Raw genomic sequence first — 24,496 nt, forward strand, 5'->3', positions numbered from 1 at the left:
ACATATAAACATATCAAAATCATTAGAAAAATAATAATAAAAACATTGATTTAGTATTTTTTTTAAAGTTAAAAACACTCTTGAAAAACACTAAAATAAAAACACTCTCATACACACTAAGAAATGTTTGAAATTATGGTGCACAATGCTTTTTAGAATAGTTTTTTACTTCAAATACATTATTTTTTTTCTGTTAAAATTAACACATTAAAATTATAAAAAAATATTAAAAAAATTAATTTAATATCTTTTTAAACTATAAATAGTTTTGGAAAGTTCCTACAGCGGGTAACGGCTAGGCTCTCTAGTTTATTTCCAGAGCCGAACCCACCTTCATAGCGCAGCCTAAAAGCCCAATACCATATCGGCGAACAGACCCAAAAAAAGAAGCAAAAGAGCCCAATCATATCACTATAAAAAGCAAGCAACAGACATCGGTCTACTTTCTCTCCCACTTCTAATTTCTCTCTTCATTGAGTTCATTCTTCACTTCTTCACCATCGTCAAAAGAAATCCAAACACTAGACACACTCTCACTCTCAAATCTCTCAATTTTTTCTGATCTCTCTTCGTGCTTTTTTTTGGTTTTTAATTTTCGATTTCACTTCAATAACTAATCAATCAGTATGGGCAAAAACGTTGTTTCTGATGAAGGTAAGGAAAATCGCTAGCTCTACCCTAAAAACCCTAAACCGGCCGTAGTTTAGTTTTGTAATTTGCTAACGCATTTGCTGTTTGTGGTTTTGGTTTGGTGTGTTTTTGCAGATGAGGTGGAGTTCGAAGACGAAGAGAGAGAGCCTGTTGATGGAGATAGAATTGACCGCCGCCGCCACCACGACGACGACGACGACGAGGATGGTTTGCACTTGCTTAACTTTTATGGGTTTTTTCTTGGAGTTTTTCAGGTTTAATTCGAGTGGGTTTTTGTTAAGTTTTGGGTTACTGGGTTTTGGTTTTTGTTTCTAGGGCTCTTTGCATGAGCTGTTTATGATGTTTATTTTGAGGGAAATTATTTTTTTTGGGGAAAAATGGGTTTTTTGTTTTTGTTGGAAGGGAAGTGCTGAATTGTGTTTAGGAATGCGTGATTTAGTTTTGTGGTTTTTGCGCAGAAGAAGGGCAGGATGAATATGAGAAGGATGATTTTATAGTGGATGATGTTGAGGAAGAAGAGGAGGCGGATGAAGAAGAGGAGAGGGCAGATAGTGATGAAGAGAGGCTCAAGAAGAAGAAGAAAAAGAAGAAAAGGTCTGTTTCTCTTTACTTTCATTGTGTTTCTGTAGTTTTTCTATGGTATATAGAATGATAGGAATTTTTATGACTGAGTGATGGACAATGGATTACGAGTTGTTTTATTGGCAATTGTGGTTTAAAAAAATGGGGCTATTGGTGTTAATGATGCTTGTTTCAATGCCCTCAGAGAAGCTGAGGATGTCCTTGATGAAGATGATTACGAGCTCCTGCGGGACAACAATGTGTACCATCATCGGCCAAAGGTTGTGAGCTTTGTAATGTTTCTCGTCGATAATATTGCAGGTCAATTCTTGCACTGTTTGTATAGATGAATAGTTTGGCTTATTATTATGAGAGCTTTGCTTAAAAATTATGTCAGGATAGCAAAAAATTCAAGCGTTTGAAGAAAGCTCAGAGGGATTCAGATGAGGACCTTTCTGATGACGAGTTTGATGGAAGCGGTAAAGGTGGGCGAACTGCTGAGGAGAAACTGAAGCGCAGCTTATTTGGTGATGATGAAGGCATGTGCATCCTGCTCCTGTTTTTCCAATTATGGTATTTTGTATACTGAGTGCTTGACATAGTAATCATGTCTTGCATTACCACAGGTGTTCCACTTGAGGATATGCCTGAAGAGGAGGAGCAAGAAGAAGTGGAAGAGGATGCAGACATTGGTGATGAGGATGAGATGGCTGATTTTATCGTGGATGAAGATGATGAGGATGGAACTTTAGTGAGGTATGGCTTCCATTACCCATGCAATTCGTGTGGTTTATGTTACCTTATAAGTGTCTTTTAATTATTTTGCTCATCATGTAGACGCAAGAAGCTAAAGAAAAAGAAATCTCGGCAGGCATCTGGAGCTTCATCTTCTGCTTTGCAAGAAGCTCAAGAAATATTTGGTGATGTTGATGAACTCATACAGATGCGCAAGCAAGGTTTAGAATCTAGTGAATGGAGAGAAAGGAGATTGGAAGATGAATTTGAACCAACTGTCCTATTTGAAAAATACATGACTGAGAAAGATGATCAGATTCGGATGATTGATATTCCAGAAAGAATGCAGGTTTTTTGACGCTTCTATTTTTGAGAAATTACTACTGTTTTGATTTCTCTCAGTTATCTTCATGCTGGCATCCGTTCTTCGCTCTTTTTATATTTATAGGTATCCGAGGAAAGCACTGGTCCTCCTCCATTGGATGATTTCAGCATACTGGAGGAGAGCAACTGGTTATATAGTCAGATTGCAAGCGGAACAGTACCTTTGTTTGCCAAGAATGGACTGTTTATAAACAAGGATGATGTTACCCGATTTTTGGAATTACATCACATTCAGAAGTTAGATGTTAGTATGTGTGTGTATATATATATAATTTTCGCATGTTATTTTTTGTTGTTTTGATCCAATTTCACCTTAGTTTATTGACGTTCCATTCTTGATTTTAGATACCCTTCATTGCTATGTATCGGAAAGAGGAATGTTTAAGCCTGTTGAAAGATCCCGATCAACATGAAGACAATGAAAATTATGATGACACTGATAAAAATCCCACATTCAAGTGGCACAAGGTAAGTAACTTATCATGGGATTGACACCTTTGTTTAGCTCCAGAGTGAAGCTCACACATCAGGAGACATAATAAAATTTTTAGGTTCTAAACATGCACACGGTTCCTTTTAGGTTCTTTGGGCCATCCAGGACTTGGACAGGAAGTGGCTACTTCTTCAGAAACGAAAGAGTGCCCTCAATTCATACTACAATAAGCGCTTTGAAGAAGAATCTCGACGGATATATGATGAAACGAGACTTAATTTAAATCAGCAGCTGTTTGAGTCAATTCTTAAATCACTGAAGACTGCTGAATCAGAAAGAGAGGTTGATGATGTCGATGCAAAATTTAACCTGCATTTTCCACCAGGTGAGGTTGGGGCTGATGAAGGACAGTACAAGAGGCCCATGCGGAGATCACAATACAGTATCTGTAGTAAGGCTGGCCTATGGGAAGTTGCAAGTAAATTTGGTTACAGTGCCGAGCAACTGGGAATGCAGTTATCTTTATTAAAGATGGTGAGTTTGCAGAGGCTAGTGATTGTTGATGTTTTTATGGAAGCATAACTTTTTTGTTTCATTTGATTTCAGGAGGACGAGTTGCAGGATGCCAAGGAAACACCAGAGGAGATGGCTTCGAATTTTACATGTGCAATGTTCGAAAGTCCCCAAACAGTTCTTAAAGGGGCTAGGCACATGGTATGAATCGATGCTTTTATTTTCCACATCTACAACTACAAAATGTTATACTGAATGATGCTTCATGAGGTCGAGTTTGAATATCCTTCAACCATTTTTTTGTGTATTCTTTCAGGCTGCAGTTGAGATAAGTTGTGAGCCCTGTGTCAGGAGATATGTCCGTTTCATTTTTATGGACAATGCTGTTGTGTCTACAAGTCCAACGGCAGATGGGAATGCTGCCATTGATTCCTTCCATCAGTTTGCGGGTGTCAAGTGGTTGCGTGAAAAGCCAATCAAGATGTTTGAGGATGCACAATGGCTCCTTATCCAAAAGGCTGAAGAGGAGAAACTTCTTCAAGTCACTGTTAAGCTTCCACAAAAAGTTATGGATCAATTGATTGAGGACTGTAATGGTCGCTACTTGAGTGTTGGTGTCAGTAAATATGCTCAACTGTGGAATGAGCAAAGGAGTTTGATACTGAAGGATGCACTCTTTGGTTTTTTGTTACCTTCAATGGAGAAAGAGGCTAGATCCTTGTTGGCTAGCAGAGCTAAAAACTGGTTGCTTTATGAATATGGGAAGGTTCTGTGGAATAAAGTCTCTGTGGGACCATATCAACGGAAAGAAAGTGATGTTTCCATGGACGATGAAGCTGCACCTAGGGTGATGGCCTGCTGTTGGGGTCCTGGAAAACCAGCAACTACTTTTGTGATGTTAGATTCATCTGGGGAGGTTTTAGATGTGCTTTACACTGGGTCCCTTACATTAAGATCTCAAAATGTTAATGATCAGCAACGCAAGAAAAATGATCAGCAACGTGTTCTGAAATTTATGACAGACCACCAACCTCACGTGGTGGTTCTGGGAGCTGCACACTTGTCTTGTACTAAACTGAAAGATGATATTTATGAGGTAAACAATAATGAACTTGTCCTCGAATCTTGATATTTTTTGCGAATAAATCATGTCTCAGATGCTGTGATTTTGTTATGTGTGTGCTGGACTGATTCATGCCATTGTTATATTATTATGTAAAGTAGTTGAGATGCTGTCTATATGAACAAAATTTCCTGCTACCAGGGCAGTAAGAATTTCCCTGCTTCCAACATAGTGGATGCAGATGCTACCAGGTTTTAGGCAGATTTAATTGTTTAAGGAACACTTAGTTGTTAGAAGCTTTTATTTTGCTCCCAGACTTGTGAAATCTTTCCAAAGTATCTACTAATTAACACAGTGATCTACCTCAAAGTGTATGGCCATGAATGCTCCATATACCATTGCATTTGATCATCTGGGCCTTCTATGAGAAACCACGCAGAAGTTTATCACAAGTTCACATCGTTTTGATTGAGACATGAGGCTTTTCAGATATTTCTCTTCACTATTTTTATCAAATGGTTTTCTCGATAGATATAGATATGGGATAAGGCACCGTTTGGGAGTGAGTTTCAACATGCTTTTCTTCAAAATTTGAATTTTTTTTTTGCTTCAGATTATTTTTTTTAGTGTTTTTGTATCGTTTTAATGTGTTGATGTCCAAAATAAATTTTAAAAAATAAAAGAACATTATTTTGATGTTTTTCCAAGCAAAAAGCATTTTAAAAAGCAACCATTACCACACTCCCAAACACCCTCAAAAAGTTCTCTTTTCTAAGCCTTGGAGTTGGAGCTAACATCTGTACACCTATGTTATGAAAAGCAAAGTATGTGAAGTCGTGAACCATAACAATTAACAAAGAACTTATTTTTCTTTCGAATGAAAGAAGACACATAAGATGTTATCATTTCCCTAGGTTTGGATTTATGGAAATTTTGTGGAATTAATATTGTAGCTCAATTTGGACGAGTGCCTGCAACCTGTTTGAAAATAAGCTGCTTAGCAGAAAATGATAACGAGATCACTACGTAATGTTAAAAGCAGTAGAAAAATGTTTAATCTATTAATTTATCAAAAAAAAAAAGGCTGCAGGAAACCTTTTTTCCCCCTTGTTTTATTGCTGAAACTCTACTGTTACTGGTCTATTTTTTCCCAGTTGTCATATTTGGCCAATTTATTTGAGTTTGATGAGAGTAGAATTTTAGGTCCTTTTAGGGCACTGTAACAGATTACTTTCGAGATGTTTCTCTGGCAAATATGCTTAGAAGCAGGAGAAACTGTTGTACTGGTTTTAGTTTCTTTGTTCAAGAAGAAGGATCTCTCATTACCCCTCTTTCTCGTTATTCATCCTTCTCACATCACTTTTTACTGTTGACATTTTCAAAGCTTCATTGCAGCTCAAATCAACATTGATTCTGCTATGCTCTGTCTATAACTTGTTTTTGCGAGGAGTTCCTTTTTGCTTGAGTGTGTGCGGTTGTCATTTATAGTATTTATGTGATTCTCTTTAGTTCATTCTATCTGGTGCTTATTTTATTTCATTCCACCTTTATCAGATTATCTTTAAAATGGTGGAGGAAAATCCTAGAGATGTTGGACATGAGATGGATGAACTGAGCGTTGTGTATGGGGACGAATCTCTCCCTCGTTTATATGAAAATTCTCGGATTTCTTCTGATCAACTACCTGGGCAGTCAGGTATGATATATTGTCTTGCTGCTGTTCTTAATCTTAAAAGTCCATTATTCATGCAGATAACCCTGTCTTCTCCTATGTTCTCAGGCATTGTTAAACGGGCTGTTGCTCTTGGCCGTTGTCTGCAAAATCCTTTGGCTATGGTTGCAACACTATGTGGTCCAGCCAGGGAGATTTTATCTTGGAAACTAAACCCTTTGGAGAACTTTCTTACCCCTGATGAGAAATACTTGGTGATTGAACAAGTTATGGTAGATGCCACAAACCAGGTGGGCCTTGACATTAATTTGGCCACAAGCCATGAATGGTTATTCGCTCCTTTGCAGTTCATTTCTGGGCTTGGACCTAGAAAGGCAGCATCTTTACAGAGGTCTCTAGTAAGAACTGGAGCGATTTTCACTCGCAAGGACTTTGTTACAGCTCACGGTCTTGGTAAAAAGGTGTTTGTCAATGCAGTTGGTTTTTTGCGTGTCCGGAGGAGTGGCCTTGCTGCTAGCAGCAGCCAGTTCATTGATGTGTTAGATGATACGAGGATACATCCAGAATCCTATGGTCTCGCACAGGAGTTGGCAAAAGTTGTTTATGAAAAGGACAGTGGTGATGCAAACGACGATGACGATGCATTAGAGATGGCAATAGAATATGTTAGAGAGCGGCCTAATTTATTGAAAACATTTGCTTTTGATTTGTATTTTAAAGACAATAAGCGGGACAACAAGAAGGAGACTTTCAAAGATATAAAAATGGAACTGATACAAGGTTTCCAGGATTGGCGTAAACAGTATAAAGAACCAACCCAGGACGAGGAATTTTATATGATTTCAGGTGAAACTGAGGATACCCTTGCTGAAGGGAGAGTTGTACAAGCCACGGTTCGCAGGGTGGTTGGTGGAAAGGCAATATGTGCACTGGAAACTGGTCTGACTGGGATTCTTACGAAGGAGGACTATGCTGATGATTGGAGGGATATACCTGAGTTGTCTGACAAGCTGCGCGAAGATGATATACTGACTTGCAAGATCAAATCAATTCAAAAGAATAGATATCAAGTGTTCTTGGTTTGCAAAGACAGTGAGATGAGAAGTAACCGATATCGGCAGGTACAAAACCTTGATCTCTATTTTCATGAAGACCAAAGCAGTATGAGGAGTGAGCAGGAGAAGGTTCGCAAAGAGAGGGAGCTTGCAAAGAAACATTTTAAGCCTAGAATGATTGTTCATCCACGCTTCCAGAATATAACTGCTGATGAAGCCATGGAGGTACCTTCTTGATGCCTTATAATTGTATACTATTGGTCACATGTTTAATAGATCAAATCGGATTGTGAAAACTATCTTCCCATATGGTTCAATTGGAATTCTTAAAAAGAAATTTTGCATTATTTTCATTTCTGCCTTGTTGCTTGATTCCTCTTCATCTGTATTCACATGACCTGGGGTTGGATTCTACCTATATTTTGCTTTGGATTAGCATTATACTCTGAAAATCTTCATCAAAATTGGTTTGTTTCTCTTTTTCACAATTGTTTGTTAAATCTAAATTTAGTTTTTCTTTAATATTTTTTTTCTTGCAGTTCTTATCCGACAAGGATCCCGGAGAAAGTATTATTCGTCCTAGTTCTCGTGGACCTTCGTATTTAACTTTAACTCTTAAAGTTTATGATGGAGTTTATGCTCACAAAGACATAGTCGAAGGGGGGAAGGAACACAAAGATATCACAAGTTTACTTCGTATTGGGAAGACATTGAAAATAGGAGAGGATTCTTTTGAGGATTTGGATGAGGTTGGTTTCTTTTATTTCAGCTTCTCAGTTCAAAGGCTTCTCTTGTAATTTGTGTAATCATTACAGGAGTTGGAAAAAAAGAACACAACGTGTTATGGTTGCTCTTGCATATTCCATTGCGATGAATAAACACTTGTTCTCTTGTCCCTCATTTCTTGATATTGCTAGATCAGTGTTGACTTTGTTTTGGATGTAGGTAATGGACCGCTATGTTGATCCCTTGGTGGGCCATCTAAAGTCAATGCTAAATTATCGCAAGTTCAGAAGTGGCACTAAAGCAGAAGTTGATGAGCTCCTAAGGATTGAGAAATCACAACAGCCTACTAGGATAGTTTATTCGTTTGGCATTTCTCATGAACACCCAGGGACTTTCATTCTCACTTATATAAGGAGTACAAATCCACATCACGAGTATGTTGGTCTATATCCTAAGGGATTCAAGTTTCGAAAGCGCATGTTTGAGGACATTGACCGGCTTGTGGCATATTTTCAAAAGCATATAGATGATCCCTTACATGAATCAGCACCATCAATCAGGTCAGTTGCTGCCATGGTCCCAATGCGAAGCCCTGCAACAAGGGGTTCTTCCTGGGGTGGTTCAACGGATGAAGATGGCTGGAGAGGGCAATCTTTTGACAGAGATCGTTCTTCTGGTCCAGGTTCCAGGACAGGTAAAACATTTTTCAAAAAATGAAGGTGGATATACAATATGTTGATGCAAACCATCTAAGATACCATTGGTTTGCCTGTTCAGTTTGTTGAAGGCTTTGGCTGAACAGTGCTTGCATGAGGTTTTCTTTATTTCTTATATGACCCCTGCTTAGTGACTTAAATACACAAAATTCTAGCATGAAAAACTAACGAATTTTTTAAAACTTTCTGAGTTTGCATTTCTGAGTCCATTAAATTTTGATCCTGTTAGTATTTGAATTCTCCAGGATAACCCCAACTTGTGGAGTTACCCTGATCTTGATGAAAATAGTGATCCATATTGGATGCATTGACTAAACCATCTATGCTGCTAAAAACATTCGCTTTTATGATGCTTAAGATTTCTTGGTGTACAGCAGGTCTCCAGGGCTGTTTCGGCAGACTAGAGAAGTGCCTGATCCACTTCAGATCTAGTGAACATATTAGGCTGTCATCTATATTTTGCTTTTGCCTTTGGTTCAAGCTTAGACCAAGATTTTGGTTTTCTTCTTATTTTCTCTTATCTGTAAAAATCTTTTATGCTCTCCCATGTTTCATTTTCACAGGTCGAAATGATTATAGAAGTGGTGGTAGTCGAGATGGTCATCAGAATGGGCCCCCAAGACCATTTAGTGGGCGAGGACGTGGTCGCGGATCGTATAACAGCACCAGAGGAAATAATAGTGGCAATGAGAGGCAAGATTCTGGTTATGACAAGCCCAGATGGGATTCAGGTACCAAGGATAACGATGAAGGTTGGGGCAGTTTCCCAGGTGCCAAAGTCCAAAACTCTCCTGGCAGGGAAGCCTTTCCTGGTGGCTGGGGAACTGGTGCAAGTGGTGGTGATAATGGTGGTCGGGGCCATGGAAATGGTGGTGACACTGATAGTGGGAATGCTGGCTGGGGTAATACTAGCTTGAAAAGAGATTCAGCACAAGGGGGCTGGGGTGCTGGTGGAGGTGGAAGTGGTGGTGGTGACTCTGGTCATGGAACTGGTGGTGGAGGCACTGACAATGGGAATTCTGGGTGGGGTAATAGCTCTAAAAAAGGTGGGACACAAAGTGGCTGGGGTTCTGGTGGAAGAGGCGGTGGCGGCGATGTGGGTCAAGGAAGTGGTGGAGTCACTGACGATGGGAAATGGGGTACGGCCTCTAAGAGAGATTCTTCACAATCACAAGCCGACAATGGATGGTCAGGAGGTGGTGGTGGTTGGTGAAGCAGCTAAACATGACCTGTAAATTTCCTTCCTCGTAGTGATCAGCTGGAAGCTGGTAAATGACTGGAAGTAGTGTAGCAGCGTAGCTCTAGGGATCTGTTGGAAGCTGTAGGAGAACCCGGTACGGTTTTTCCTACAGCATATCATGATTTTCACTTTCTGGCTGGTGGAAGGACCCTTGAATTTTTTTTTTTGCAATATTGCAACATGTATTCCTCCTATCATGCCTTTCTTGTGAACGTCTTTGATTGGCTCCTTAATGCATAAGGTAGTTGTTCTGCTCTATTATCGACCATCTATCCAGCTCTGGTGAACGTCCGATTCTAACCCCATCAACTTTCTCGTGCTTGATTGTACACCTTGAGTTGTTTACAATAACCCAACAGGTCTTTATTGATTTACCATTATCCTTAGTGATGATTTTGCAACATTTCGAGTCCAAGGAAAAAGAAAAAAAATGTCAACTTCGTACTGAATCGTATCCTTGCGAAGTTATTGACGTCTATAAGCTCTCAATCAAACCTGTTGAAAAGAAATGGATACTTCATAGTACATAGCAAGAGAATCTAATTATTAATCTTTAGCCTTCCTTGTAAAAAATGCTGTAGTTCCAAAGAAGTTCAACGCATAGTTATTAATTTTTAAATTTGGATCGCCCCCACCTCATGACCTAACCATTGATCCGGTGACTCGTGGGTTAACCCAGCAACCCAATAATACAGGTCTTAAATCAAATTAAACTCATCAAATCAAACTCTAGACCGGCCTGACAATTGATCTGGTGGCGGTCTGACAATTATACTTCAAAGTGCATTTACAGGTTGCATTTGAGCACTCTCCCTCCAAGTAAAAATCAGAAAGACAAGACAGTTCAAGGCTCCGGTGCACTTGAGCTAAGACCAACTTCAAAACAATATTTCACATGTTGCAGCATTCTATTTCCTTCAATACACCTATCTTCGGAGCTAAGATTTTCTCCGGCAACATAACCAGCAGCTTTCTTTAGATCAGCATCTACTCAACCCCTCCAACAATACGTAAAGATCATTTGATTTTTGGTTGTGTCAACAACGACAAAGGGGGGAAATTCAGAGCCGACATCAACCACCCAGGCACATCCAGGGGCCTTGACCTATATCCCTCATAGAAGTCCTGACTTCTGCCAGCTTGCTCCAACGACAAGCAGCAGCATGCATATTAGCAATCAACACATAGTAAACTGGATTTTCAGGCTTCATTTCCAACATTTCTCAGCTGCCATTCCCTTATCTCTGTATTACCACGGATCAGGCAGGCTCCTATAAGAGTGCCCCACATAGCAGTGTCTGGCCTTTAAGGCATACTGGTGATTAATTACTTTGCTTTATTTAACAATCCAGCCCTCCCAAAGAGATCAACCATGCAAGAAAAGTGCTCCTCTCCAGGAACTATACCACAGAGAGTTGACATCTTTTCAAACATGTTTCCTTTAGCTACTAGACCAGAACGGCTACAAGCACATAGATGATAGAACTGCCACCATAGTGACCAGTTATAAATTTACCACTCGGGCACGAAGGGGAAGAATGCTTGCAATAGTCACATAATTTGGTTCAATCCCAGAAAACAGCATCTCTGGAACTGGAAGGAGGCTTCCTCAGATCGGTCCATGCTAGTATAAGCAGAAAGCATGGAGTTCCAAGTAGTTATACTCTTGGTTTCCATTGATTGAAATAAAATGTCAGCATTTCTTACGTATCAAATCCCTCAAAACAACTACGAAATGGCAGAAGCATGAATCACTGTTCCTAACTTAATGGCTTCAATGTGTGAACATGCACCCAAGCTAACAATCATTGCCGCTGGATTCAAATAAATGCCACACCTTCTCATCTGAGAAAGCAACTCAACTGCTCCTTAAGAATTTCCTGTTTGTACGCACGCTCCTGCTATAGTGTGCGTACAGACAGGAAATGTTAAAAGGGGCACTTGAGTTGGAAGATAAGTGAGATTATTGGGTCTAACCCCTTTATGTACCATTTCTCTATCTGCTGAAAGATCCTCTCCATAGAGATAAGCAAGTTCCAAGGCAAAGGGTTCAAAATATTTGAATTCACAGTGACGATATGGGCATCAGTAAAAAGGGACAAACTTGGAAACCAGAATGAGATGATTTTGAAATCCCAAAGAGATAGTGTGGGCATGGAGCTGTTTACCCTGTGGGAGTGATTTAAGGTTGGTACAAAGAGTAAAGTAATGAAGAAGTTGAATGTAAGATTACATGACGAGTGAGAATAAACAAAAGGGAAATGACCCAGTTGCTAAATTTTTTTATTTGGTTTGAGAAACTGAAGTTTCGTCTTCTTTGCTGTTGTTTAAGATTGGAATCTGTACTTGTAAAATTAGCAAGCAGAACCTAGGAGGAGTTTTCGCGGTCTCCATAGTCGTCGGTGTAATATACTAAGCTTGATTTAGTGACTCTTTTGAAAGATGTCTGTAGATGCACGAAAGATTTTGAATGTGGGATCAATAAAAAATGTTAAAGAGCTTCATTCGAGTCTCTTTCGAGCCTTTACTTTTTGGTGTGCTTCTCTTGCAGCTTGGTATTACCAAGTTGGTATTTCTCTGTCCTTTCACCCAACAAAATAAGATGCATTGAGAATTGAAATAGGGTTCCGTTCCCTTGTAAGAAGGGATAAAAAACCGTGAAACTTGAAAAGCAAAACTCTCATAGTCATTAAAAACATTTTGCATACAACCACTAGCATGAAATTTACTTTGTCCAATGCTTATAGAACCCTTAATTCCAAGTTTTAGTTCAACAATCAATCCGCGTTCTTCCTAGATTTAGAAAATGTTTTCTTTCAATCCCATTGCCAGCTTGATGAAACAAGAGAGGCGGGGCAACCAAAAAGAGACAAGTTATTTGAGCAAAAACCTAGGGAGATTCAGTACCACCATCAGGCACAACCAAGATTATAAACATAGTGTGTTATAAGCACATGTGATTAAGAGGAGAATACTAAAAAGTCATTTACAGTAAAAGTTTCAGCGAAAACATGAATGGTCCTCCATTACTTTTCAAACAAAAGACTCCACGCTTGTAACTTCAAGGACTCAATTCTCAAACCACTCACTCCAAGATAGTAGGTCAACTATAAATGGAGGCACCATGATTCATTTAGACAATGACAACATACTGTGTTTACAACATATTAACACCCTAGTTAAAAGGCCATCCTGAATACCCCATATGGGGGTTGTTTTCATGCATGGCAGGAGAGCTGCTTTCAGGAGTCTCATCATGGTTTGAGCTTGAATTAGATGAGCGGAAGGGCCACAGATAAGACAATGGATTGCGTCTTCCTCCTCTGCTATTCTCCCTTCCACTATAATTGCTGCTTCTGCTTCGAGAGCTTGAGCTTTGATAACTGTGTCTGCTACTTGATCCTTGTGGGGGTAGCTCCTGGCGACAAACAGGGCACGAATTATGCTGGACTAGCCATGGGACTATACAATCTGAGTGATATAAATGATCACACGGCATTTGCCTTGCTTCAGATCCCAGCTCAAATTTATCTTTGCAGACTGGACAGTGCGAATCAGAACGAAGATGCTTTTGTGTGATCTTAATAGTAGGCATCGCATCAATTGATGACCTGGTAGCTGGGGGAGGGCCCCGCTGATCATTAGCTGAAAGTTGTTCGAACAATTCTTCCAGTCCAGGGCCTATAAAGTAGTCACCTGCATTACCCCTTGCAAAGGCAACACCGGGAGCCCCAGAAAAGAGAGCTTCAAACCCACCATTTCCAGACAACCTAAAAGGAACTTGGCCACCAAAGATCAACAAAGGACCGAAACCTGGATTATGTCCAGGAACTGAATCTGATCTTGATCTAATATCATGATTATGGCTTCTATCTGCCATTCGCTGCCTCATAAAATCTGAGAAAGCTTCCATGAGCCCAAATCTCTGGTCACGATCATCATCACTGTCCATTCCAAAGAAATCCAATGGACTGATGCGGTGCATATCATCAAGTTCTTGGACAAATCCTCCACTGCAGTAGGGGCAAGCCGAATCTCGCCCACGCAGTCGAACTGGCCGCCTGCAACTGTAACACCAGTGGGTATTTCTGCTGCTTGACATCCTCTCCACTTGTCTACTCTTCCTCCTCTGAAAAGGTTCCCAGCACAAAACCCAGTTCCAGTCCCAAAGCACCTAAACTTTAACAATTATCTACAGCATACTGCCTGACAACGAGGAAACCACCACATTAAATACAAACTCCTTATTATCGACAAAGCAATCCGACAAAAGATTCAATCACCATATGAAAATTGTCTCACCCAAAAACCTAATAATTGCATTCCTACTCAATCATTTTCCTCGAGGTGATGTTTGCTAAGAAAATACTATGCAAAACACATCAAATTCTATCAATTTCTCAAACTTATACAAACACCCTCTCATCGAGCTAAAATCAACTCTCAAATAAAGTCAATCTCTATCAGCTGGACATGCACACACCAATACACACACTAACACATTATTGAATGCTAATTTTTCAATGAATCCATTGTCTACAAAAAAATCAATTAAAATCTCCAGAAAAAGAAAAAGAAACAAAATGAACCCAGATACAGATATACAATAAACTATCCACCACAACAGAATCGGCAGAAAAAAAAGTTTCTTTCTTGCATAATTTTTATATCTACTTAACAAGCCACAATCACTCAATCAAACAGGAGACAAAAAAGACTCCATTTTTACTTCGTTTTCTAAATTCAATCACAAAAAATAACCAATTCCATGAACGCACAAACAAATAATATAAAAAAAAAACAGATCAAACCCAAATAAGGAAACAAAGATGTCAAGATTAAACAGGAAGAATTGACAGAAATACATTCATACATAAATATGAAAAGAAAGCAAGAATTACTTACAGATCAAAACTTTATGCTACCTTAACAGGAAAGATTAAAAGGGGTTGTCTGGATCTGACAGTAGATTCTGTGTGTGTGCTAGAGAGAAGAGACTTGACTACAGTGGAGTGTGCAGCGGGTGAAAAATGGTCAGGAGAAATGGAAGGGAAGTGGGATTGTTTTATCCTAAAATACGCGTGGTGTGTAGCACGCCAACAGTGTTAGTGTCCCTTAACTCTCTTGTTGTTTGCACCTTTGGAATTTGTGCCATCTTACCGGGGTCAACACCACCCCTTCTAGGAGAGTGTTCGATACAGGTCAGAAGTTGTTTACACGGTGCTTTTTTTATTCGGAAATATTTTTAAATAATATATATATATATTTTTTTTTATTTTTAAAAATTTATTTTTAATATTAGTGTATTAAGATAATTTAAAAATAAAAAAATAATTTAAAATAAAAAATAGTAAACTTAATGAAGCAATGGCTTAATGTCGAGCTTAATCACTCTATTCTTATAAAATAAATTAAACAGTAGTTTTAATTTAAAAATGAATAAATTAATTTGTTAATCACCATTGATCATAGCCATCAAATTTGAATTGGTCTTATGAGTTGATTTGGTAACTCACTAATCTAGTGTTTAACTCGGTTTGAATTTATTATTAAATTAGTTTGGATATTGATAGGTGATTTATTAAATTAATTAAAATTTATTTTTAAATGATAGTGTTTCATTTTATTTTTAAATCACTAAAATATTACTGTTTTGATTGAGCTAACAATCCAAGTCATTAACGGAGTTAAATTCCAGACAAATTAACTATATTATTGATCATGCTTGATTTAATATTTGATTATTTAAAAAAAAAACTTCTTTTCTCTCAATGTTTCCGTATTATTTGTTTTTTTTCTTTAATTTCTTAACACAAAAAAGTGAAATAAGTTGTAAAGGACTATAAAACGCGTGAAAATGATCAAGTTATAAATTGATTTAAAAACATAAAGATTAATTAATTATTTTTGAAAGTAAAGGGACCATTTAATTCATTTTTTAAAATTATAGGGACTAATTTTTAATTTACCAATTACTAAACGAACAGTGCTATGTTTTCCACATTAGTTTCTCGTAGTTGATTTCTTGCAAAACTCGCTAATTACATTAATTTCTTTAGTATTTAATATTATTCAATAAATTGATTTTTATATTTTATTAATAAATAAAATTATTTTTACTGAAAATTATGAATACAATGCTGTTAAGAAACATGTTGCTGTATATATTTCAAAACCGGCTAATTAGATTCGCTTCATGTTTTAATCAGTTTAAGACTTGATTATTAGATTGGTGGATTAAATTGTGAGTGCTAATTTCATAGTTTTGAAATCTGGCTAGGTTTGGCGGGTCAACTCGGGATCTGATCTATCAGAGGCTGGAACCGGGTCAGGTTTAAAAAAACTAGGGAAAGACAAAACCCGGGGTGACCCAGCTGGCCTAGCGGGTTGCCCCGACGACCCGGTTGACTTGGTAAGACCTAGTCAAAAACCTGGTTGCAACTCGTCGACTCTTGTTTTTTTTTTTTACTAAAACGACGTCGTTTTGATTTTAAAAAAAAATTGACCCGGACGACCTGGTGACCCGGTCAAAACCCGGAACCTGGACCTTGGATCGGGCTAGGTTTAAAAACTATGACTAAATCAATCCATATCAATATCTATAGTTATTTTATACAAAAAGATAAAATCAGGCTAGGTTTAAAAACTATGACTAAATCAATTCATATCAATATCTATAGTTATTTTATACCAAAAGATAAAATGACATCATTATTAATAAACTTTTTTAAATAGATTCTCAACAAGTTTTACATAAATTTAGCTAGGTTAATTAAGTTGCTGATTAACCCACAAAATCATTTAGATTTGACCACATCAATATTCAAAACAATTTAAAATAAAACTCAGCCTGGATCAGTTCTTAATCTATACCGGGCAGATTTAATAACTATTCTTTGTAATCTCACCCCTAGTGCTTGTTTGAAAATCATTCAATTGATGACTCTTTTTTAATGCTTTTTATTGAGTTGTTCAATTGCTTTTTTACCAAGCATGGAGCGGATATTTTGTTTTGGTGTGCGTTAATTACTAGGACAAAAAAGAGATTTGGCTTAATAATTCCCTTCGTTGGCATAATGGGAATTATCACTGAGTCCTCACACTGTCCGGTGGCCAGAGCATCGCATGATCATGTGTTCTTGGAAAACTAGCCATTTAGGGCCCACCATGATGAGCAACCTCTGCCATATGAACTGTAATTAAGCAAGAGACAAAGGAAAAACAAGTACTACGACACCCAATTGGTCCAAACATTTGCTAGCATGGGGCGTAGGCTGAGCTGTGTTCTTTGGCTCCTTACCTTGGTGATGCTTTAACCATGATAATTGCAGAGGGAAAGAAAGTTGTAAGAGAAAACATGCTCTTATTAGCATGAATGTTTTCGTCCACCTTTCTCCAACCCCATAGGCATTGCTAGGATACACTCTTTAAGCTCCTGCTATGAGGCTGCCATTGGTTCCTCGTACATGTGGATGTGTTTTATAAGATACGAGGGGAGAGGAGAGATTTTACAAGACCAGCACAGGAATTCCTGCAACATAGTCGAAACCAAAATCGAGAGCAGAATAAGCTGCAAAGTGTATGGAATTGGTTCTCGAACTAGTTCTAGTCCAACACATGTTGTGTAAAACTCAGGCATGTTCGTCAAACTGAAGACATTCCCCTCTCTTTTATACCTGCATGTGTCGGAGACAATTTTAATTAAACCATCAAAGAAGGTTTGTTTGTTGAAGAAAAGCCCAATGGCTAGGAGGTAGCAAACTATCAATCATCTGGTCAAAAATACAACACGCCTCCTTGCAGAAAGTCCCAGTTACTTCTTTGATTGTTTCAATACGTTGCAGAAGAAAACTCCTCCATGCACAGGGACATGCGGTACCGCTGCACTGGAAGAAGGGATAAAATCAACTCTGTTTACACCAGAACCTCATTCAGCATCACTATCATCTCCTCTCTTAGATATAGGTGTGTAACGAGAACTAGAGATCTTGGTTTGTGAAGCAACCTCGGCATTCTTTCGCAAAACAGCCCCTGGTGATGGGTATGGCCGCTGTTGGAATAGGGGACCCTGACAATCAGAGAAGCATAAAACAAATGAAATGCCACATTACTTTGACATATATTGACCAGAATCAACATAGTCTACATCTTCACCTCTAAGGGATAGAGCTTGAATTGTATAAAATTAAAACACTGCAACAATCTAGAGCGAGAGGAAGATGTCAACGCAAACCGAGATTCTACTCCCTCACACAGGAGATGTTACTGTGCTTGATATGGCATACCAGTAGATTCGTCCAAAGCCTCCACCCAATCTTCTAAAAGAGGTAAAGGAGATGGAGTGTGTAACTGAAGGTGTATCATTTGACATTTCCCACTGGTTGTTTCCAGTGCTTTCATTGTAATAATATGAAGGACCACTATCCTTTGCTTCCACCTATCATTTGGCTACTCCCAGTAAAGTTAATTTATGGGAGTAATTTCTTTGAATTCAATGTGATATTCGGAAACCAGATAGCTCAGACATGGTAGACAAAGCAAAGAAGAAGAAAAACTTAAAACATTAAGTGAAAGAACCTACGGTGACAAAGTTACTCTACCATCATTCCCTTGTAGATTTCTTTCATTATAGAGATATACAAAATCAACCTACGGTGACAAAGTTGCAGGGTTAATCTATTAGCTGAACTACAATAAGGACAAAGAACAAAGAACATAGACAAGTTCATACGTTTGAAATGAGCAAGATTTGCACAATGTCAGAATTTTGCTCATCACACAGCCTTACATAATGCGTAAACAAAGTTGATTTGGCATTGCTTTTCTCTTCCAAGATTGAGTCCTAATATATCACAGATTAGTATATTGTTTATCTTTTATTCTTTGACAATTAGGTCCTAATTATCATAATTTTTTGCAACTCCTGTGAATCAAAGTTCCTGTTTCTTTGATGATTGTACTAGTACCCATCACGAAGCATATTCGTATGTGCGAGATCAATGATGCTTGTGCCTCGCTTGATCTTAAATTAAAGAGCAGAAAATGCCAATTTGAAAAGACCTGGTCATACTGCTGGAATCACAGCAGCTGACAAGTTATTATTATCAGCAGTGCCTTCCATTTTGCCTTTTCCAATATGCATTATCCACCACACAATCAGTTGCCGAAGGAGGAGAACCGCAAATACTCCTACCACAAGTGGTTATTATGTGTCTACCGGTGCTTTTATATTACTTTCTAATTCTCTCCTCGTATTTTGATGTTAAAACTTGTATTTATCATTCTTAAAACTTTTATTAAGATTCTAATACTATAAAAAATAATTATTTCAACTCAAAAATTTAAATTATTCGATAAACTTTCAATAACAGTTTTATATTACTCTTAACAATACACAGAAAGATCAATCCACAAACCTGTATTTCACTGCATCATGGAATTGCGCTGCAAATGAAGAAGCTACAAATACTGCCCATGATATCATTTCACCTGAAACCATAATGAATAAATATTTTGTCCTTGCTTTAAATAGCTTCCAACAATATCACTTTCTTGGTATGGAAGAAATACTCTGATGATTTTAATAGACTTCAGCCTGTTAAATGAGTGGTTCGACCACTTTTAAAATCCTCGAATTAAGTCCCTCCTTCGTTCATGTACTTGAGTGAATTTCACCCATTGCATAAGCATGTGTGGTGGTTGAAATTCAATTTCATTCGGCCATGTATTCTGTGTTTGATTTATTTTTCTTTTATATATTTATATTTGAACTTTTTATGGTTCAATCTTCTTATGACTCGTACAAATAACATATAAAACATGCAAAGACACTTTCAAACACAATACAAGTGCACACATGGCGTTTTGTTACTGTTTCGAGAGAAGAAAAAATAAAAACAATAGAAACAAAGAAGACATATTTCTATATCCTTCATTTAAAAAGACAGATAATAACCAAACACAACCGTAATATCCAGTTTGAATAACCAGCATGAAACCAGCAATCTTGCAAATTCAAAGGGTGACCTTGACAAAAATGCTCCAAAACAGAGGCACATGATCTTTACTTATTGGAGATCTCATCTTGCTTCTGTGACTTTGGTTTTGCTGCTGAGCTAACTTCTGAATGACCATGACCCTAAATACAATTTAAATTATCCTGCAATCAACTGAGAATTCTCTATAAAGATTCAGTTATGATGTAACTATAAGAAGATGATATTTTGTTCGAGGAATCAGAATGGGGGTGATATGACCCAAAAAAGGGACTCTTGAACCCGGGGGGTTGTAAACTATGGGCCATTGCTTGGTGCTGTGGGAAAGTATTGGACTTGCGGTCACAAGAATGCAGGTTCAAGTCATAAGAGCAGTCCCTCGATGCAAAGCTGTTGAAGAGTAGGACTATCTATAAATCTTAGATTCAATGATCCTATTTCTGTTCTGGCATAACTGAGTGATAGTCCTCATAGTGAGTGGAAAATCAGCTGAGCTGCAGCCGACTTCCAATCACAAAAGATTGCCTCTCTCTAATAGACTTCAGCCTGTTAATTGAGTGGTTCAACTAATTATAAAATTAACACGTATTTGAATTCCTGAAAGTTAACGAGTCTTCAAATTTAAAGGCAAATCTCAAAAATTGATCTTCCAAGTACACGATGAAAGTAAATTGAGACTCCAAAAATCTGTATCTTATTTAATTATCTGGAGGTTTCTGTGGAATGGTTTTTGCTCCCTCCTGGACTTCGAGGCTGTCTTGATGCTGATGCTGATGCCTCAATCTTGAGGTTATAGTTTCTGGGTTGTTATTCGTTTTGTGCCAAAAAACATATTTATCAAAATTGCCCAATTCAAGTCCAAATGTGTAATAAACATACAAGTACCGACTAACTGAGCACAAGAAGGAAATTCCTCCTAATTTCATCCACAACAGCCAGGATTACCTGCCAACGATGCTATTTCCAATACCAGGCTTGAACATGGTTTTAATCATGATTGCACTTCAGAGGACACCTATTGGTACAGCACCATCACTGTGTCTGAACAGGCCTTGCTAGAACAGTTGCAATTCTAGCTGTAGTTTCTAAATCTTATGTTTGTTCAGGCGAATTGTTGTCACCAAGTCAGATTTTACCAATAATCTCTACACGAACAAAGTCCACCCTTAAAGTGATGAAATCGAAGTCGATCTCTAACGATGATATCTCGATTGAATGCTCGAGAAACAAACTTTGTAAATTCATGGCAATCTCTACAGACTCTCAAGTTCTTCACAATCCGAAGACTTGTTCCTTCAGGAGTTTTCGCCAAACCAAAAGCAATTGCCAGCTTCTCACTATGATATGTGCTGGAAGACTCCAAACACTCTTCAGAGCACGATCCATGAAAGATGAATTGAGACTTGTCTTCTACATAACCAGCCATGGTGGCCTTATGTGTTACTTCCTCCAATTTTTGATAAATCATTCCTGAATCAGGATGTGACTTATCATCCACAACAAATCTGTGAACCTGGTCAGAAACTTCAATCCAGCTCCAACCAGGAGTGGTCTTTATTCCTTGCTTTTTTATTAGTTTTCTCATTCTGGCAACACCTTGTTCATCATTGGCTCCAGCATATATGGTAGCAAGTAGTACACAATCCCCTGCATTTACTGCCCCAAGCTGAGACAGATTCCTCATAGCAATTTCCCCAATCACTACATTTTTGTGAATCTTGCTAGAGCTAAGCAGAATTCGCCACAAAACCGGATCATCCTGCCATGGAGAATCACCTATGATTTCGAGCGCCTTCTCAAGCTTCCCAGCACGTCCATACATATCCACTATGCATCCATAATGCTTAATTCCAGGCTTGACATTGAACTTAGAGCTCATTTGATGGAAAAACTCAACACCCTCTTCAACTAATCCTTGATGACTGCATCCACACAACAAACCAAGAAACGCAATTGAATTAGGTCGCACTCCTGCCTCCAACATCTGATTGAAAAAATAAATAGCTTCATCACCAAAACCATGCACTCCAAACCCAACAATCATAGAGTTCCAAGTAAAAACGTCCCGCGGCATCCCATTAAAGACTTCAAGAGCACCATCCAAGCTACCACATTTAGCATACATATCAATAAGCGCATTCCCAACAAACACATTTCTCAACAATCCTTTCTCACTAGCAATCCTATGCAATTTAACCCCCATATTCAAAGCACCCACATGAGAGCAAGACGAAATCAACCCAACAAGTGTAAACCCATCAACACCCACGTTCTCATTTCTCATATAATCATAAATTCTCAACGCTTCCTGGTGATAACCCGCCTGCGAATAACACGAAATCATCGCATTCCACGCAACCAAATCTCTTTCAGGCATATTATCAAAAACCATTCTTGCAATCTCAACACACCCATTCCCCCCATAACACCTCACAAGACCAGTGCAAACAACAACATCTCTTTCATACCCAGTTCTTATTATAGACCCATGAACCTCTTCACATTTCTTCAAGGCCTTAATTCTCTCACATGCCTTGAGAGTAAAAGAGAAAGTGAAAGTATCAGGACCAGAAACCGAGTCAAAAAGCATGCGATTATAGTAAAAAATGGCTTGAACAGGAGATGGGCTTTGAGCAAATCCTCTGATGATAGAATTCCAAGCTTGAGTTTGTGGGTTTAGAATGTGTCTAAAGAGGTGTTGTGCATAGGGTAATGAACCTGAGATTGAAACAGCACAGAAATTCAAAATGCTGTTAGAAATGGCGGGATGGTTTTGAAGACCGTTAACAATGACATGAGCTTGGATTTTTTTAAGCCTTGTCAAATTATTGCATCCTTGTAAGACTGTAAGAATGGCATTGGCTTTTGATGTCTCCAAAACCATCATGTTGCTAAGAGGATTGTCGCTATGGAACAATCTCTGCTGGTGCCTGATAACGGGTATAATTTTCCTCGAGAAGTGATTAGTTTACTGAATCAGAGTGGTGGTGGACTGGGGGTGGCTACTGGCTAGGCCCTTTGTGTGCGGTGAAGATGTTTCGTTATTGGGCTTCTTTGGCCATGTTTCATAATAGATTGAGTGCAAACTAACGTTTAAGCCATACATGTTCACGCAAGAGGAGGCCCGAAAAACAAGAACCAAGTTCAAACCTCGATTTAAACGTTAATGAGTTCTAGTTGAAACGACACCAATTTTCTATAGGTTTGAAGCCTGATCTGGGTCGGTCTGGGATAAGACATGAGCTACGAGTTAGGAGATTCAAGCCAAGTTAGCTTTATATATATTAAATAACTAAACTGACGTGTTGATCAATTTTTTTATTACACAGGTCAAAAGGTTGATGATTGAGTTTTATCTGGGTCTTAAGTTGATTCAAGTTTTTGATCGGGTCAGTCTGATTCAATTCTTTTTTTATTTTTTATTCAACTAGACCGGTTCAAGCTTCTGATTGGTCAAGTCCTGAGTTTACCTGCCAAGCCAATCTGAGTTTTATAATGAGGTTATTTTCTCTTCAATTACGAAGGTTTTTTGTTTTGTTTTTTTTTTAAATGAAAATTATAGTTATTAAATTTGGTTTGACTTAGTAGACTGATTTGGTAAAATTCAATTCACCCGATTAGGTTTTAATGAGTCAATTGATTCAATTAAAACCAGATACAAATCTTGTTAGGTCAACACTACAAAGAAAAAATTAATAAACAAAATAATGTTATTTTATTAAAAAAAATAGTCAACCCAACAACCTTTGAAGTTGACCTGTTACAGAATTCTTTTTCGAGTTAGCTTTTGTATCAAATTTGATAAAAATTGAATAGATTTACCGTATATTTATATACCCATTATAGAATACCTTGTTAGAGTTCAGGGTAAATTACACTGTGCAGGTTTTGCTTTTTATTTGATGAATCTAGAAAATAAAATCTAAAAAATAAATTTATTTTAACATATTTTCAAAAAAAAAAACTATTTTAAAAGACATATAATTACAAAAACCTGTCGTAGGAGGGAAGAGTACAACAAGAGTACTCAAGAAAAATTTTCCCCAGACTAGCTTTCTTGCATCAATCATGTTGCTGGATCGATCATATTTGAAACGAAAACCATGTTGTATAGGAGCAATCATGTGGCCAAAAGAGCAATCACATCGTCTTTCACGACATAATATTGTGCCTTTTGTATTCTTATGCTGTACTCCTTGCTTGTGAATCAATATTTTCCCTTCTTGGGTCTGCACAGCAAGCTCTGATTTACCTTTATCTTTGTATATCCAGGGATTTACGTGTACATATGATCTTCAGGGTAAGATTAGTATCATAAGTACCCTTGAGCTTCTGTGCCTGAAAGGGAAGACAAGAAGATTCCATTTAATTTTTACAAGAAATTAAAAGGGAAGGAAGGGGGAGCCATTGAAAGAGACTTCTACTTGCTTTTTATAAGCTTCCCTCTTCCTTTATCCCTTTCTTGAGCTTAACGCATCAGGCATCCACCGATAGGTTCATTCATGTCCTACCAGCAAAAAAGTGTGTCATCATTTTCACCATCCCTTTTGCCCTTACTTGCTAGCTTTTTATCCTAAAATAGAGGTTTTTTGGGGATCTGTTAAAGCAAAAGGTATGCTAATTGATTCCTTGATCTGGGACAGAATTCTTGAGCTAAAGCAATATGGTTTTCTTTTTGAAGCGATATGGTCTGTGCCCGGTTATAGATTATCAGCAGCATCTTGTTGATAATTATGATTTCGATGAACAGAG

The 24,496-nt window shown here is 38.0% G+C and overlaps 3 protein-coding genes across 9 annotated transcripts; 1 reads left to right on the forward strand and 2 right to left on the reverse strand.

Annotated features, from left to right (window-relative positions):
* Window positions 1-443: 443 nt before the first annotated feature.
* Window positions 444-10,007, forward strand: LOC7464055 (transcription elongation factor SPT6 homolog). Of its 2 annotated transcripts, none has more exons than XM_002322561.4 (17): window positions 444-654; window positions 766-858; window positions 1,110-1,245; window positions 1,418-1,493; window positions 1,610-1,751; window positions 1,839-1,968; window positions 2,050-2,296; window positions 2,396-2,575; window positions 2,677-2,799; window positions 2,912-3,298; window positions 3,371-3,478; window positions 3,594-4,373; window positions 5,895-6,036; window positions 6,121-7,292; window positions 7,607-7,816; window positions 8,013-8,487; window positions 9,073-10,007. In XM_002322561.4, exons 1-17 carry the CDS (start codon window positions 627-629, stop codon window positions 9,720-9,722), a joined length of 5,079 nt encoding a protein of 1,692 aa, XP_002322597.2. In that variant the 5' UTR covers window positions 444-626; the 3' UTR covers window positions 9,723-10,007. The 2 variants fall into 2 exon arrangements, with proteins under 2 accessions (XP_002322597.2, XP_052303992.1); XM_052448032.1 differs by having other exon boundaries at window positions 1,113-1,245.
* Window positions 10,008-12,677: 2,670 nt separating this feature from the next.
* Window positions 12,678-14,896, reverse strand: LOC7458900 (probable E3 ubiquitin-protein ligase RHC1A). Of its 6 annotated transcripts, none has more exons than XM_052448035.1 (2): window positions 14,675-14,896; window positions 12,678-13,878 (listed from the first exon to the last, which is right to left on the reverse strand). In XM_052448035.1, exon 2 carries the CDS (start codon window positions 13,849-13,851, stop codon window positions 12,925-12,927), a length of 927 nt encoding a protein of 308 aa, XP_052303995.1. In that variant the 5' UTR covers window positions 13,852-13,878; window positions 14,675-14,896; the 3' UTR covers window positions 12,678-12,924. The 6 variants fall into 6 exon arrangements, with proteins under 6 accessions (XP_052303995.1, XP_052303993.1, XP_024443293.1 ...); XM_052448033.1 differs by having other exon boundaries at window positions 14,655-14,896; XM_024587525.2 differs by having other exon boundaries at window positions 12,678-13,951; window positions 14,675-14,894.
* Window positions 14,897-20,704: 5,808 nt separating this feature from the next.
* On the reverse strand, window positions 20,705-22,783 carry LOC7464057 (pentatricopeptide repeat-containing protein At3g56550). The gene has a single exon (XM_002323176.4). The coding sequence runs from the start codon at window positions 22,629-22,631 to the stop codon at window positions 20,877-20,879; it is 1,755 nt and encodes a 584-aa protein (XP_002323212.4). The 5' UTR covers window positions 22,632-22,783; the 3' UTR covers window positions 20,705-20,876.
* Between the last annotated feature and the right edge of the window lie 1,713 nt (window positions 22,784-24,496).

Source organism: Populus trichocarpa, chromosome 16 (assembly GCF_000002775.5).
Source record: "Populus trichocarpa isolate Nisqually-1 chromosome 16, P.trichocarpa_v4.1, whole genome shotgun sequence".
Lineage (NCBI taxonomy): Eukaryota > Viridiplantae > Streptophyta > Magnoliopsida > Malpighiales > Salicaceae > Populus > Populus trichocarpa.